General features: G+C 45.3%; 1 protein-coding gene across 9 annotated transcripts in view; it reads left to right on the plus strand.

Annotated features, from left to right (window-relative positions):
- The window catches only part of PPIP5K1 (diphosphoinositol pentakisphosphate kinase 1), a 45,202-nt gene that overhangs the window by 14,943 nt on the left and 18,076 nt on the right, over nt 1-12,183 (plus strand). For all 9 annotated transcript variants that reach the window (XM_083870610.1, XM_083870613.1, XM_083870608.1 and 6 more), the window contains 9 exons: nt 407-589; nt 1,048-1,189; nt 1,839-2,062; nt 2,953-3,080; nt 3,565-3,679; nt 5,067-5,174; nt 6,412-6,528; nt 6,811-6,975; nt 8,083-8,173. In XM_083870610.1, the coding sequence (XP_083726736.1) occupies nt 407-589; nt 1,048-1,189; nt 1,839-2,062; nt 2,953-3,080; nt 3,565-3,679; nt 5,067-5,174; nt 6,412-6,528; nt 6,811-6,975; nt 8,083-8,173 (1,273 nt within the window). The remainder of the gene's footprint in view (nt 1-406; nt 590-1,047; nt 1,190-1,838; nt 2,063-2,952; nt 3,081-3,564; nt 3,680-5,066; nt 5,175-6,411; nt 6,529-6,810; nt 6,976-8,082; nt 8,174-12,183) is intronic.

The raw sequence follows: 12,183 nt of genomic DNA on the forward strand, positions 1-12,183 counted from the left end.
AAAAGGGGAATGAAATGTCTTTGGTGCAGTGTGGGGTGGGGACTAGGGAGAAGACAGGTTCATTTGTAGTGAAAGCCAAGGGGAATCCTGCAGTGGCCTTAGCTGGTCTTCAGAGCTTTTACTGTATTAACATTTTCAAGCAAATTGAGTTGCTTGAAAATTGAGCCTGCTCAACAGTTGCGTGGACAAATCTGGGGCTGCTGCAGGCAGAGCTCTTCTTTGCTTGAACAGCTCTAGAAGCATGCCTGAGTCATCTTTGACTGAAGGGAATGTTACTGTAAAACTGCCCTTCAAGGACAGTTGAGATTTCACTTAGATTACCTGAGTACTGGCCATGAAATTACCAGAATTTTTGTTGCTTGGGTTGCACAGACCTGAAATCTTGTTCTGTGTGGTGTGGCTTTAGGGTCTGCTGGCCCTGGAAGGAGAGCTGACCCCCATCCTGGTGCAGATGGTGAAAAGTGCCAATATGAATGGTCTGCTGGACAGTGACAGTGATTCCCTTAGCAGCTGTCAGCACAGAGTGAAGGCGCGACTACGTGAAATCATGCAGAAGGATGCTGAGTTCTGTGAAGAAGATTATGAAAAGGTAAAGCACCAGTGTGGCTTCATTGCTCCCTCTATCTGGAAGGAGAATAGCATTGCTGCAGTGGTTTGATGTGAAGTGTGTGGTGTGTGAACAGTGGTTCACATTTCCTAGGCTCTGAAATGTGATTACTGGACTGAAATCTTTCAGGAAAGGAACATATTTATCATCTCAAATAACTACTTAAAATGAAGCCCTTCTGCTCAAGCAGAGAAGCAAAATGAGATGAGTGGATATTGTAGGTGGAGGGAGGTCCAATCTGATGAGAGCAGTTGTTTGCTCCCTCTGAGTTTGATCCTGAGGAAGATTTTAAGACTGACTCCTAGGAATAGGCCAGTTTATTGTGTTCAGCTGGGAGCACAGCCTTTGTCCTAAGTCAGAAAGCAGTACAGCTGCAAAAGGCAGGTATTTGCATTCCCAGTTTGTGAAGACTAACTAATCTCTGCTGAATCTTCTTTCAGCTAGCACCTACAGGCAGTGCTTCTCTGCTCAACTCCATGACCTTTATCCAGAACCCAGTTGAGGTCTGTAACCAGGTGTTCACCCTGATTGAGAATCTCACCTCCCAGATACGAAAACGTCTAGAAGACCCAAAATCTGCAGGTGAGCAACAGAACTGGAAAGGGTCTGGAAGAGATTAATTTATTGGTACATCTTCAGAGCTCCCAAACACCACTAGGGCTTATGTTTGTCTGTAGCAAAGAAACTGTAAAGTGTAATTCTGTATGTGCTATTGATGTGGAAGGCTCCACTTTCAATTACTGTTAAAGAGAGTTGTAATGTAAAGGAAATGATATGTGGATCTTGGTTTAGAGTAAATGTAAACAGCAGCCATATAGCCTGGAGGGGTATGCCTGTGTTTTTTCAGGCCTTTTGTGGAGACTGTAAATAGCAAGTTTTTCAGTCGCGATTTGCTCATCTCAACTTTCCTAATAAGAGTGCAGAAGTTTTACAAAGGTATCCATCTTGGGGACCTGCCATGGGATTTATGGCAGACCTAAGCAACAAGGCAAACCGTTTCACTTTTCTCAAGCATTTCAGAAGTAGCCTGTTGCTGCAGGTTAAAACTCCTGCAACAGCTCCAGTGACTTTTCCAGACTAGGACTCCTGTGGGTAACACAAGAATTGGAGCCCTTTCATGCTGGGAGAAGTCAATCACAGCTCTCACTTGAAATGTCTGCAGCAGTAACCAGGGTTCTGTGATTCTGTGGTTCTAGGATGTGAATATGGTTTGATGTTCTCTGCTTTTTAGACCTGCAGCTGTACCACAGTGAGACTTTGGAACTGATGCTGCAGCGCTGGAGTAAGCTGGAGCGAGATTTCCGCATGAAGAATGGGCGCTATGACATCAGCAAGATCCCTGATATATATGACTGCATCAAGTATGATGTACAGCACAACTGTGCACTGAAACTGGAAGGCACAACTGAACTCTTCAAGCTCTCCAAAGCCCTGGCAGATGTGATCATACCCCAGGTATAGCCTGTATGAAGATGCCTGTGGCGCCAGTTTGACCCTTTGCCTTTGTGTTTTGTCTTGATTCTCTTGCACATTAACTCCCAAGGCAGCATATCACAGTAGGGTGTTTCTCAGATCTGTCTTAGTGTTTGTATAAAGCCAAAACCATTTATGACTTGAAATGTTGCTGGACTGGGCTTCTGGTTGAGAATTCTGGCAGGGTCAGAGTAATGAGCAGCTGGTGTAGCAGCTTTTCCATGTTCGTTGTAGTGCATCACAGCACAGCTCCATGCTGCCTGTGTGTGCTACAGCAATATTCCATCCTCCTCCACCTGCAGGGTTGTGGACATGAAGGGAGATTTTGTTAAAGTTCCAACAAGTTTGTTAAACTAGGACTTGTTCAGTTTGCAGTGTTGAGTTGCTTCTTGCAAAGTTTAATTTATGTGGGATAAGTTTCTACCAGCAAGGTCCAGCTGCCCCTGTAGAGCAAAAGTGGTTTAAACTTTTTTAAGTGTTGCTGGTGAGATGCAGTCTGACTGTTTTCAGCATAACACTGCAGTTTTTATCTTTCAAATAGCAGTTGTTGTTTTAATGCTCATGCTAGCTCAGTATAAGTTTGCATGTCATGAGATCTGAGATTTGCTTGTGGTACTTGCACCTCTCAGCTGTTGGAAGGATACTGACAGTCATGTGCAGACATAACTGGGGTTCTTGGAATTGTCTCAGTCCTCTGTAATACATGGGGAAAAAAGTGAAAAGTGTTGAGTGATATTTCTTTTCCTGTCCTTGCTTAACCAGTGGTGCTGCGGACTGGGCTGTTGAAGTTAAGTGGCCTTTTGTAAAGAACCTTTACGTGAGGATATGGCAAAGAGCCAGGGCTCAGGATATCTGTTGTTTTGTTCCTGCAGGAATATGGGATTAATAAGGAGGAGAAACTGGAGATTGCTATTGGCTTTTGTCTTCCTCTCATAAAAAAGATCCAGATGGACCTACAGAGAACTCATGAAGATGAGTCTGTCAACAAACTACATCCATTGTAAGGCTTGTGCTGCATGCTGCTGGCAGTGGGGAGGGCAGCTATAGAGCAGTGGGTGGTTCCCATGCCAGAAGAGTGTACTGTTGTGGAAGGAGGTACTGAGCATACACTGAAGGACTCTCCAAGGGGAAGGCATGTTGGTGCTTCCAGAACTAGAAGGCAGATGGAGAAGGCATATTGAGACTGGTGACTGGAAGCACAGGGCCACAAAGACTTGTACCCATTGTAGCTGTATGGGGATGCCTCATCCCTTTCCCTGCACCGGCCCAGTGTAGAGTGATGAGCCACCTACTATTTGTCTCCATTAAGATTTCACAAAATTTGTTGCTCTTGTGCCCAGTGCTCTCATTATTTGTTCTGTCCTGCTGTCTTTGCCATTTCCCCGTGTGGGGTTGTGTCGTTCCATTAAGTGTACAGAAATGCTAATGTGTGATAGATGGGAATTCACTGGCAGACAAGTAACTGTGGGCTGATTTTGGTTTAGGTACTCCAGAGGAGTTCTGTCACCAGGTCGCCACGTTCGAACACGGCTGTACTTCACCAGTGAGAGCCATGTGCACTCCCTGCTCAGTATCTTCCGCTATGGGGGGTTACTGGATGTAAGTGTCCCAGCAATGCTCACAGAGTAAGCCTCCCTACTTTTTTCCAGTAGCCTTTTCCAAGGTGGACAGTGTATGTTTGTAGGTTTCCCCTTAAGCCAGCTCTTCCACTAATGCTGGGCATCAGTGGTGTCTGGCCAGCTCCATCTCTGCTGTGTTTGCATGCTGCAGCTTCCTGCCTTTCTGGCATGGGGGAGGATTGTTCTTCCTCAGTGCCTCCCTTGCTTGCACAAAGACATGTTTCTCCAAGATCTGTCCTGCTAGTTTCAGGTAAGCAGACCGCTTATCTGTCTAGGAGAATAGTAGTATGAGGCAACGAGGATGAGTGAATTTCTTCCTTCCTGCTTCCTTCAACTCTTCAAGAGCTTAGTCCTTTATGTATAGTCTTTATACCAATTCTAAGTCAATAAAATCAGTTTTCTTACAGAGGAAGTGACTTGAGGTTGCAAATTCACAGGATGTGCTCTCTACCAAAGAGGCAGATTACACATTTTTAGGGACTAATTCATCCAACTCACCCTTCACTTGCTCTCTCTTCACCTGTTTCCTGAATGAATTGACATGTAGATCCTGGGAAAAGCTCTGCTTTACTCTTCTTGAGAGGTTCTCTGATTTATCTTCCCATTTTTAAGCATGGTCTGAAATGCCTTGAAGATTTTGGGCTTGCTTAGCAGGCATGATTTCTGGTGTCTCTGGCAGCATAGCATTATCTATAGAGAGTGATCAGAAAAGTACTTTTAAATCGCTCACTGAATAAGATGCTCCCTTTTTCCCTGACTTAAATGCCCAATGATGGCATGTTGCCAGCACAGGGATATTTGGCTGCATCTGGGTTCATTGTAATGGAGGATTCAGTTCATGTCCATCAACATGGTGATTTGCTCCACAGCACCATGGGTGACACTCCAGGTGTGACCATTTCCTGGCAGTGCTGGGAGGCAGTGAAGGGTGGGCTGCCCTGCTGTGTGGAGCCCAAGGGTTCAGCATGTCTCCAGATTTTTCATTCAGCATCAGGTGAAGGCATTTCACTTGGCCCCTTATTTAGCACAGGTTCATTCCTTGTGCTCCTTTCTGTAGCATGAGAATGGCTGTGTTTGGGAACCTGCTGTGGGCTCTGCTTGTCTCCAGTCAGAGTGGCACAGTGGCTTCCAGCTCAGATCTGCACACGGGTGGCGTGGGCAGCTGTAGCATCCCTCTGTGCAGCTGCTCCTCACTGCAAGCACCCCACCACATTGCAAGGTCATTTCTTCATGCGAGTTAAGCAAGGTGCTTTTGTCCTGACAATGTTACCTTGTGGAGAGAGGAACTCTCTCACTCTCATTTCACTGAATGCTGCAACGTGTCTGCTGTTGCTTATCCCATGCGACTGTTTATGTGTATATATCAGGAAAACAAAGACCAGCAGTGGAAGAGAGCCATGGACTATTTGAGTGCTATCTCAGAGCTGAACTACATGACCCAGATTGTTATCATGCTCTACGAGGACAACAACAAGGTGAGGGATAGAGCAGTAGGTTACAATGCTTCCTGCCCCGTTGCAAGGCACAGTCCTCAGAGACGAGTTCAATTGGAAGTCTGTAACTTGAGCTCTTGCTGCTTGTGAGCAAAGACAGATGGATCATTAACACAACTGCTAGTTTTTAGTTTAAGTGGGAGGCAGTGACCCAGTTAATGCTTGTTACGTGTAAGCAGAATGTCATTCTGAGCAGTAATACCAAACTTATGTAATTAATACTATTTTAAAGCATTTCCTAGTGCAAAATTATTTGCTGTTTTTAAGTATTAATTGCAAGTGAACAGTAGGAAAAAATAAATAAAACTGGGTAATATTTGATATGTATTTTTGAAATAGAGCTAGAAAATATTCAGAAATTCCACATCCATTAACTATTTTTTATTCCAGAAGTGTGCTGGTATAGTTAGGGGAATGTATACTGGTATATTAAAGCAGTAAAGAGTATCGTTTAATAAACAGCTGGAATGTGGGAGCTGAGGGTTTTGGCTCTAAGTAGGTTTGGCACCAAACTGCATATCATGATCATCAGACCTTGTGACTTAGGTCTGTGCTGCAGGAGGTTGTAGTGGTGAGGGGAGCAGCCCCTTACCCCACACCTTATGGAGTTAGAACCTTGTATTCACAGAGCTGGTGTGAGCTTCTTATGTTAGAAGTGATGCTTGTCAAAAACTATGTGACTAGAACTCTCACGAGTGGTGTGGATATGTCAGTCAGTCAGGATGAGTTTATATGGGTTTATATCATTAGTGCCAGATACTGTAAAAGCTCTGGCTTCCTTAAAAAAAGGTAAATGAAAAATTGTTATTAGAGACAGTTACTTAAATCTTGGAACAGCCTGACTGAGGGTCCAGGAGGGACCCAGTCTCTCCCTGTCCTGGCATTGTGCTGGGTTTGCAGCAGGAGTGGGTCAAAAGGGGCTGGGGTTTAGGGGGCTGTGTGTATATATAAATAGAGCCCAATTCTGTTATACTCCTCTGTGGCTGTTGTCCCAAAATAGCAACAGTCAGAATGCCTCAGCTGTGTGCTGATCAGGGCTGTCCTTTTGGATGGACAAGCCTGGAGCCATTCTGTTCATGCTTGTTGCTCCTGCTTTCCCTCCAAAGAATGGGCCTGGGATGCATGGTGGGCTAACAGTGGGGTGGGACCTTGGCCTGTGCTGATGGTAGGATTAACTGGGTTTGGTTTTTTACCTATTCCCTGTGACATGTGTTCACAGGACCCCTCTTCAGAGGAGCGTTTCCATGTGGAGCTGCATTTCAGCCCTGGCGTCAAAGGCTGCGAGGAGGACAGGAACATACCCACGGGGTTTGGATTTCGGCCGGCCTCAGCAGAGGTGAGTGGACACCTGGGCAGGAGCTGCCAGCCCCAGGGGACACTTGGGCACTGTCCTGCTCGGTCTGGCCCTGCTGCAGAAACTTGCTTGCTGGCAGTGCCCACAGGGAGCTGGCAGGTCGTGTCCATGTCCCGTTTGGATTTGTCAGGGTGGCTGCTGGGACTGTGGGTGCCTCCTGAGCTTGGCAGAGCAAGAGATCCAAGCCTGGATGGAGCTGGTGTGGGGCAGCATGGGCAAAGGCCATGTGCCTGTGAACATGAGTGGAGTGTTTCCTTATGGCAGAACGAGGACAAGAAGGCAGACCAAGGCAGCCTAGAGGACCTCTCGAACGAGAAGGGCAGCGATGAGCCGGACCGTGCTCGGCAGAAATCCCCACAGCCCTCCGAGCCCGTCAGCATCCAGCGAAGGTCGCCGCTGGTCAGGAACCGCAAGACGGGATCCATGGAGGTAACCCTGCTATTGGTGCCCCTCCTTGTTCTTGCAAAGGCTTTTTACTTGGTTTTGGTTTCCTGGCATTTGTTTAACATGCCAGAGTCAGAGTTGATTCTGGGAAAGGATCTGCAGAAGGTAAAGAGAGATGTTGTGGAAGGCAGACAGAACTCTGAAACTCTTCCTCATTGAGGAAGGACAGGCCAGAGGAACATGGACAGAGGAACTGATGAGGAAGAGCAAGTAAGGAAATGCTTGAGAAACACAAGCATTATTTGGATTACATGCTCTGTAGAGGCACTGGTAGCCAGTATGAGACTACATGCCACCTCACCATCTAGCTATGGTGACCTCTTTGCCTTCTGTTAGGCTCCAGCCTTTGCCTTTCACAACGGCAACGCCACGTTTCTCATTCCTCCAACCCATCTAAGATCTCGTGCTGATCAGGGGTCCCTGCTCACTGATGGATTCATCCAGGATGTTTAAACTGTCAGGGCAAAGAACTGTCCCATTCACTGATCTCGTGAAGTTACAAAATTGATTTTACTGTTCTAACCTCTCCTTCCAGGCTGTTCTGTGTCACAAGGCAGTGTCACAGTCAGCAGGTGACTGGTACCTCCAGAGTACTCTGGAATTGTCCCTCCTTGCAGAGAGATTTCACAGGCATTTTTGCCATAAGTTTTCTGAACCAGAAAACAGCAGAGTTAAAGTTTGAGGTGTTAACAGTCTTCCATCACTGTATGTTACTCACAATGTCACCTCTGCCTCCAGCACTCAGAGGCTCTTTGTGATAGGCACATACTAAGTTTATGGGGATATGATTTTCTGCTGCTAAAGAAGGAAGTTTGTGTCCCAGGGATCTCAGCAAGAGTTTAGGGAGGAAAGATGCTCATTACATGAGTCCCATCTTACTTTTCAAACTTCCACTGTTCCACAATCCAACAAAATCTTGAAATTAAAATTGAGCATTCAATGTCACAATCCTAGCATATGACTACCTTTGTACTTCTTGAAAATGGTGGTTTTACGGAAGAGATACACCTTTCTTTACCTTCAACTGATGTGTAAAGGTAGCAATGGGTGACTTGGACCATGATGCTGATTAATTACACTGTGTCTTTGCAGGTGCTGTCTGAATCTTCTTCTAAATCAGGAGGTTATCGCCTCTTCAGCACTTATTCCAGGCAGTCTTCTGAGATGAAGCAAAGTGGATTAGGTACTGTACCTGACCTGTAACCAGCCTACTCACTTGTACCTCTATTTCCGTGGGCATTAGTCTGTCTCCACATACACATCTGCCTTGAGTTCCTTGTACGTCTCTCTGTGTTTTGCCTTTTCTCTCAGTGTTACTGTTGAGACCTCTGTAGAGGCTGTCTTGGTACCTTTTGTGTACAAACTTCTCCTTCAGCTGCTATCAATCAGCACTTTTCATCCTTTCCAGTACAGGAGCAACAGGGCAAACTGCCTAGCTGTGGGCTTGCCTCTGCTTCTCTGTTGCTCTCCTTTGTTACACCGTTTCTCAACTTAGTAGGAAGAGACTATTTTAGGTGAGAACTAGTGTGCTTTCTGTTCTGCAAAACATCAGTTTATATGCAAAGCTGTTCTTCGTGTGAGACTGTTCTATTTCTACCTTTGCTTCATGAAGATCTGTTGTATGGAACGGATGTGTCACAGACAGAATGTTTGATAGTCCTCTAATCAAGCTGAAGTCCCTGGTCAGTCATTCTTCTGGTAGTGAGTGGAAGAGAATATTTCAGGGCACTTGACATTCTATGTCATTGATTGTTCCATTCCGTGTCATCCTAACCTAAACTATGTCTGAATAGTTGAAATTTTTCCTGAAATATTTTTGCTAAAGCAAGATCTATTTTGAAACTGGAAAAGCTGTCTTTGCTGTCTTGAGGTTCAGAGGTGGCTGTGCAACCTGTGTCTTGAAGAGAGGAGGTGATAATGCCCAAGTCATGCCCACTTCCTTTTTCTTTAAAACCAACTTAGCATTGTGGCATGGCTGCAGACTTGCAGCAGTGCTGGCTCGTCACTGTTATATGGACAGCCTGCAGCCAAGAGACTTCTGAAAGGCCTGCTCATTTCTTTCTGCTCATTTCTTTGCCACTTTTGAATGAGCAGCTTCTTTGGAATCTAATTATTACCAAGGAAAGAGAATTTTCTTCTGAATGGTTAGAAAGTGTCTCTGGAGTCTGCCAGCTATGCTTCCAGCCAGCTGGAAAAATCTAAATAGGAACGGCTGATGTATATTATTTTCATAAAGGGACAGTAGCCTTGGCCATGGTAATTTTTGAATGTGTTATTTCACTTATCTCTGCCTTTCCCAGTGCCACCGTGAGATTCAGTGAGCTGTGACAAACTGCTGTGCTTAGGCTTGAAGAAACCTGTGCCTATTTTGTGAGTCCATATGGACGAATATGGGAATTTCTGAAATAGCACTTAGTCAAGGAAGTGCATCTGCCTGGAGAGCTACTGAGTACATCAAATGGCTCTGCAAACTGGTTTTACTGTTTGGACATGTGACTACCAGAAGGCCTGTGCTCTGGAAAGCAGATATTACAGCCTTTGGACTACAGCCTTTTCCAGGTTTTTGAGGAATGTCTGTTTTGGCAATAGAGAAGACCACTGCTTTCCTACACCTTTGTACAGTACTACTTCTCCTTCACAACAAAATCTGAAATATGATCCTGGCAGGTTTAATTTCAGAATCTTGCTTCATATGCCTTGCTGGGAAGCTTGTGCTGCTTATTCTCCCACCTGTGAAGCTCTGCAGGGACAAAATCTTGGATACAAATGGTAGATCTGTGACATAGACCTCCAGCCCAGCCATCGTTCTCCTCTGTAGAACCTTGCAGGTATGGAAGGATTGAGCAGGAGAGACCTGTTGTACCACACCAGCTTGTGCAACAGTTGGTGATTAGGGTATCTGTGTTTCTGTGAGGTTTTTTTAACCTGAGGCCTGGTATAAAGAACCATGCCTCTTACCTGTACAAGTAAAGCCTCTTACCTGATTCCTTTCCTGCTTGTTTTTTAGAAATCTATTTTCTTGCCCCTTTGAAATGTGTTCTCTCTCTAAGAGATAATACAGAACTCTGGAAGCTTGAACTTTGGCTTTAATACTTGTCTCAGCAGCTGTGTTATGAGGGGGTTCATTCAGGCACTACCTGCTGTTTCTGAGTTTTCTGAAGCTGACCGTACCTCCTGTTGCCTGACCTTGTCAGTTAGTGCCTGGCTGTCATTGTCTGTGGAAAATGGAATATCTGTCCTGGTGTAACCTCATATATGTAGGCATGCAAGAACAGGGAGCAGAAGAGAGCTTCTGCAATAGCTCTGCCCTACTGCCATGCCTTCCAGAATGGTGACTCTACTGTAATATAAAAAAGGAAATTTCTCTTTTGAAAATAGGTGGCTGCAGCTTGCTTTATCTGTGCTTTGCAGTGTGACACGTTTTTCTGGGCAGCATCAAGTGCATTGCTGTGGATTGTCTGCCATAGTGTATGTGCTTCTACCTTGAGAAGACTAGGGATGTTTTGGTACCTTTCTTTGCTCACAAGAACCCTTCAAAATCACTGGAGTAAAATTACTGCTGGCTGTTTGAGCAGTAGAGGTGTTACACTGCCAGTGGCACGAAGCCTTGTGCTGAGATTCCCTCAGGGAAACCAAGAATGACTATTTTTAAACATCTGACACATTGGATGAACATATGACAATTAAATGCACAGTAAATATCCAGCACATGCAGGAATATCTAGCAAGTGTTGCTACATTTAAATCCAAATGGCCGTTGTGTTCTTTAGGATATGTGTGTGTATGTGGTTACTTTGGGTGCAGCAGTCTTCTGGAGTTCACTGTAGACAATTGCTGTTGTCCATAAAGTCATCTTCGTAAATTCTCTTCTGGCTTAAGGGCACTAGCAAAATGCCTCTGTCTGCAGCAGGAGAGCAGAAACATGGGGGTAGCCTTAGCTTAATGATTAACAGCACAAAGTTGCTCAAGATATACAGTCCTAAGAATCTGATGCTCCATTTTTATCTGCTAGTAAATGAATCTGTTGGGTGTTTTTTGTTGTTTGTTTTTAAATCATGGAAGAGCAATTAGGAGCATCATCCTGTCTGATGCATGACAAAATTTCATTTTCGTTCTGACAGATTCCATTTCATGCTGAGCCAGCACTTTACATCAATTTAAAGCATTAGGAGGAAATTTTCTAAGGCTTGTGTATCAAAGACCCTGCAGGCAAGAGTTCTTTTATGTCCAAGGGCATGTGTGTGCTGGTCTGTGCTGTGGAAAGCCACAGTGGGGGAGCAGCTGCAGTTCAGTGCTACAAGGACCCTTTTGGTCACTGCAGGAGCAAATCTCCTCAGCTCAGCCTGAGTTTGTACAAGAACATTTCAATGCTCAGGATCTCTGTGCTTTCTCCAAAGAAGCTCTGGCTTAAAGATCTTTGCAGAAACAGAGCTGGGGTCTCAAAGAGCAATGAATGGGTGTGAAGCAGCGATGTGTCCTCACACCAGGGAAGGCTGATGGCATGTTAGGCTGCATCAGCTGGAGTACAACTGTCCAGCTGAAGGGTTTGGCTCTTTCTGTCTGTTCACCTCTCAGGAGTGCCTGAAGCTCTGCTGTCCTGCCCTGGGTTCCCTGGGGCGTGGAGGGTGTGTGTGTCAGGACTTTGAGCCCACTGGGGGACAGTGGAAATGGATGGGAAGCCTGGAGCGCTTGGTGTTGGAGGAGAAACTGAGAGCCATGCTTGTTCAGATTAGAACTTGTGGGGACTGGAGACCTTAATGCACTTTCACCACCTAAATGGGAGGTTGCAAAGGGGACAGAGAAAAACTGTCTGCAAAACCCTGTGCTGGTTGGTGGAGAACCAATGAACACAAGTTCCAGCACAAGAAGTTCCAATTAACTAGGAAGATCAAATTTTTCACCCACCATGAATGTGCCAGATGTTAGAGCAGGGGCCCAGAGAGGTTGTGAAATTTCCTTTCTTGGAAGTATTGACAACTTGATTGGACAAACCCTAGCAAGCTGATCTGAGTTGGTCCTGCTGGGGTGTTGGGAAAGTAGCTTCAGGCTCCTTCCAATCTAAATCATGCTTTGATGCAGTATTTTAGAATCAAGATCTGCTTCCAATGTAGGCCAGGATCTCCTTCACAGCATAACAGTTGCAGTGTTCCAGATAAATACTATTAGACAGTGTTGCAGGCTTTTTACCCTGGC

This window comes from Zosterops lateralis (genome assembly GCF_965231275.1).
Source record: "Zosterops lateralis genome assembly, chromosome: 13".
Taxonomy (NCBI): domain Eukaryota; kingdom Metazoa; phylum Chordata; class Aves; order Passeriformes; family Zosteropidae; genus Zosterops; species Zosterops lateralis.